This window comes from Pterocles gutturalis, unplaced genomic scaffold (genome assembly GCF_000699245.1).
Source record: "Pterocles gutturalis isolate BGI_N339 unplaced genomic scaffold, ASM69924v1 scaffold18781, whole genome shotgun sequence".
Taxonomy (NCBI): Eukaryota; Metazoa; Chordata; class Aves; order Pterocliformes; family Pteroclidae; genus Pterocles; species Pterocles gutturalis.
Window position 1 is genome coordinate 1 of NW_010098285.1, and position 3,250 is coordinate 3,250.

The following is a 3,250-nucleotide window of genomic DNA, read 5'->3' on the forward strand; positions in this document are numbered from 1 at the left end:
CGCCCCGCCGCCGCGGAGAAGGGTGAGTGGCCCCTGGCTGCTGGGGGAACCGGGGGCTGCGGGCGCTGCTTTCTGCTCCCCGGGCTGCCTGGTGTGCTCTGGGGGGGGTGTGTGTCCTCCTCCGTAGTTCTTATTTTCTTTTTCATGGACTTACAGAATGGTTTGGGTTGGAAGGGACCTTAAAGATCACCGAGTTCCAACCCCCCTGCCATGGGCAGGGACACCCTCCACTAGCCCAGGTTGCTCAAAGCCTCATCCAGCCTGGCCTTGAACACCTCCAGGGATGGGGCATCCACAGCATCTCTGGGCAACCTGGGCCAGTGCCTCACCACCCTCACAGTGAAAAATTTCTTCCTAATATCTAATCTAAATCTACCCTCTTTCAGCTTAAAATGGTTGCCCCTTGTCCTGTCACTCTACTCCTGATCAAAAGTGCCTCCCCATCTCTCCTGTAGCCCCCCTTAGGTACTGGAAGGCCACAATAAGGTCCCCCCGGAGCCTTCTCTTCTCTAGGCTAAACAAGCCCAACTCTCTCAGCCTGTTGTTGTACAGGAGGTGCTCCAGCCTTCTGACCATCTTCGTGGCTCTCCTCTGAACTCACTCCAACAGGTCCATGTCTTTTTCATGTTGGCGGCCCCAGAGCTGGATGAAGTACTGCAGGTGGGGTCTGATGAGAGCAGAGTGGAGGGTGAGAAATCCCCTCCCTCAGCCTGCTGGTTATGCTTTTGATGCAGCCCAGGACATGGCTGGCTTTCTGGGCTGCAAGCGCACATTGCCAAGTTATGTTGAGCTTTTCATCAACCGTCACCCCCAAGTCCTTCTCCTCAGGACTGCTCTCAATTCATTCTCCTTTTTTCTAACAGAACTGTTAGATTTGAGCTTCACTGACGGATTTATAAACTGTTGCATGTATGGTCTAGTTGACAGTCTCTTAGTGGTCTTGCCATTGAATAAAAAAAGAACCAACAAAGCTGTAAGCGGTGGGCCCTGTGCTGGTGCCTGCAGATGAGTTCTGCAAAGTGCTGCCATCTGTAGTTGTGATGCTGAGTGGAGATACCACACTTTGCAGTTCTCGGAACTTCCAAGTGTTTTCTCTGTTTTGCTGTAAAGCAAATCTCTTCTTAATTGCAACTTTTCCTAGCAGTTCCACCCGTGGGAGTTTCCAAAGCCTGTTCATCGTGTGTAAGAACTGCTGATGTCAAGGAAGCGTGTACACAGTGCGACCAGTTCATCTGCCAGAACTGCAGCAGGCTCTGCAGCTGCTGTAACGCAGTTACCTGTTCTTTGTGCTCCACTGTTGAGTAAGTGCCTTTTGAATTTTTAAGCTTATTTTAATTATATATGCCCTGAAAATTGTCTATAGCATATGAAGACCAAACAAGATATCTGTCTCATCCGTGTGATGGACTTGGAACTCTTCTCATGTTCCTTTAGCAGCAGTAAAACTGTCTGAAACACGGAGAATAAAATGCCTATGTGAAGTAGTCTAATCAGTCTTAGTGCAATTCTAGTTTAGCTTCTTATTTAAATGTTCTTGGAGGCAAAAAAAATCCCCTTTTTCTGCCAGCAATATAGTATGCTGGCCAGTGATGATTCAGGACATTTCCAGGGAGTGGTCTGAAGTTTTTGCCATCACTGTTACCAGTTTTATGATACAAAGTAATACTGAGTGTTCTGTGTGGGAGTCCGGTGGTTGCAGTTAATAAGGGAATAGGATGACATTCGTTGTTTTGTTCCAGAAACAGTGGACACGCTGGTGGACACACTGACTTTGTTTTTCTGTTTGTTTTTCTTTTTTTTTTCCTAGTCATGGTGATGTGGGAGAGCAAGTTCTCTGCAATGGTTGTTCAATATTTCAAGTCTGAAACTTGATGGAATAGCCTTTATGGCTAAGATGTCCATGAATTTCATGAAGTCTTCTCCTTACGGCTGGTCGATTAATCCTTTTAGCACGTGAATTAATTAATTATGGAATTTCTATGTTTTATATCTTTATATTGTACTTTTTAGTATTGTAGCTAAATAAACTTTTATATTTTGAGGATTTCTAGATTATTTCGCATCAACTTTCCTCTTTTCCCTAGTTGTGATATGCCTGTCTGGAAGGGGCCACTTTGTGCTCTGACCTGGTGTTCCTTATAGAATTCAGAATATTCATTCAGTGTCTCTCCACTTGTTGCTCGTGTTAGGACACACTTTTGTGGGATCAGAATAGAAATCAGTTGCTCTTTGTGTGCTTTCAGGTGAGTGTAAATCTGTTCTGGACACACAACATTTTCTTAGTGAGCTAACTAGGAAAGTCAGCCAGGTCTGTATGCTTTTCCAAAGAGAAAATTTGCTAATTTCTGGTTAAATTTTTTTAAACTGTCACAAACATCTTATGATTACTGACAGCTTGAATGGTTTTAATTGTTCTTCCCATAGTAACTTTGATAGAAAGTACAATGGTATACCAGGCTTGGAGCAAAAAAAGTTTTTCTCAATAGTTAAGTGCCAAAGACTAATTTTCCCGTACTGTTCTTGCAAGGTCTTTCCTGGAAAATGGCTTGTTTGTATGAGTTGATCATCTGTACTGTGAACTTCATATTGTCCTGAATACTTACTCAAAATAGCTCATGAAGTGGTCTGAAAAATGGGTAGCGCTCAAGCGTACATCTCCATAAACTAACTGGTTCCTCATTTTCCTTTCATATCATTACAGAGACCAGTTCCTTAGTATTGTTTGTGCTGTAGGAGTGAGACCATCATTAAGTACTCCTTGAAAGCCCCTCAAAGTAATTTTCTTTTGCTACTTTTGCTATGTTTTTAAAAATAAAAACACCAGACTTTTCATCTTGCAAACCAACCATACGTAAGATAAAACTACAGTGGTCTTCAGGAAAATCATGACTTAAGTGGCTGATTTCATACTGTAGAAAAAAAGGAACAGATTTGAGAGGAAAGAGAAATTCACATGGCACTCACAGCTCATGCTCTGTTTCCCAACTTATTTGTCCTGAATTCCCAAAGCAAAGTCTGCCACTCATGCTCCCAGTCTTCTTAGCTGTGATTAGTATGTTTTGCAGAGAGTAACTTTTTACCTCTTCCCCTCCCCTCTTGCCATTTCTGTTTGAAGTAACTGAGTAACTGTAAAATGTATCTTGTCCTCACCCCCAAAACAAACAAACAAACATAAAAAGTCTGTGTCAGCCACATGAGCTAGGAGTAAAAGTATCAGTCAGAGTGTTCAGTAATTCCCCAGTATTATCTG

General features: G+C 43.1%; 1 protein-coding gene across 1 annotated transcript; it reads left to right on the top strand.

Moving 5' to 3' along the window:
- Nucleotides 1-3: 3 nt before the first annotated feature.
- SIVA1 (SIVA1, apoptosis-inducing factor) lies at nt 4-2,049 on the top strand (the record flags this gene model as incomplete). Its single annotated transcript, XM_010072504.1, has 3 exons — nt 4-22; nt 1,145-1,301; nt 1,808-2,049. Coding segments are annotated over 3 exons (234 nt in total), but the record flags the coding sequence as incomplete, so codon positions are not given.
- Between the last annotated feature and the right edge of the window lie 1,201 nt (nt 2,050-3,250).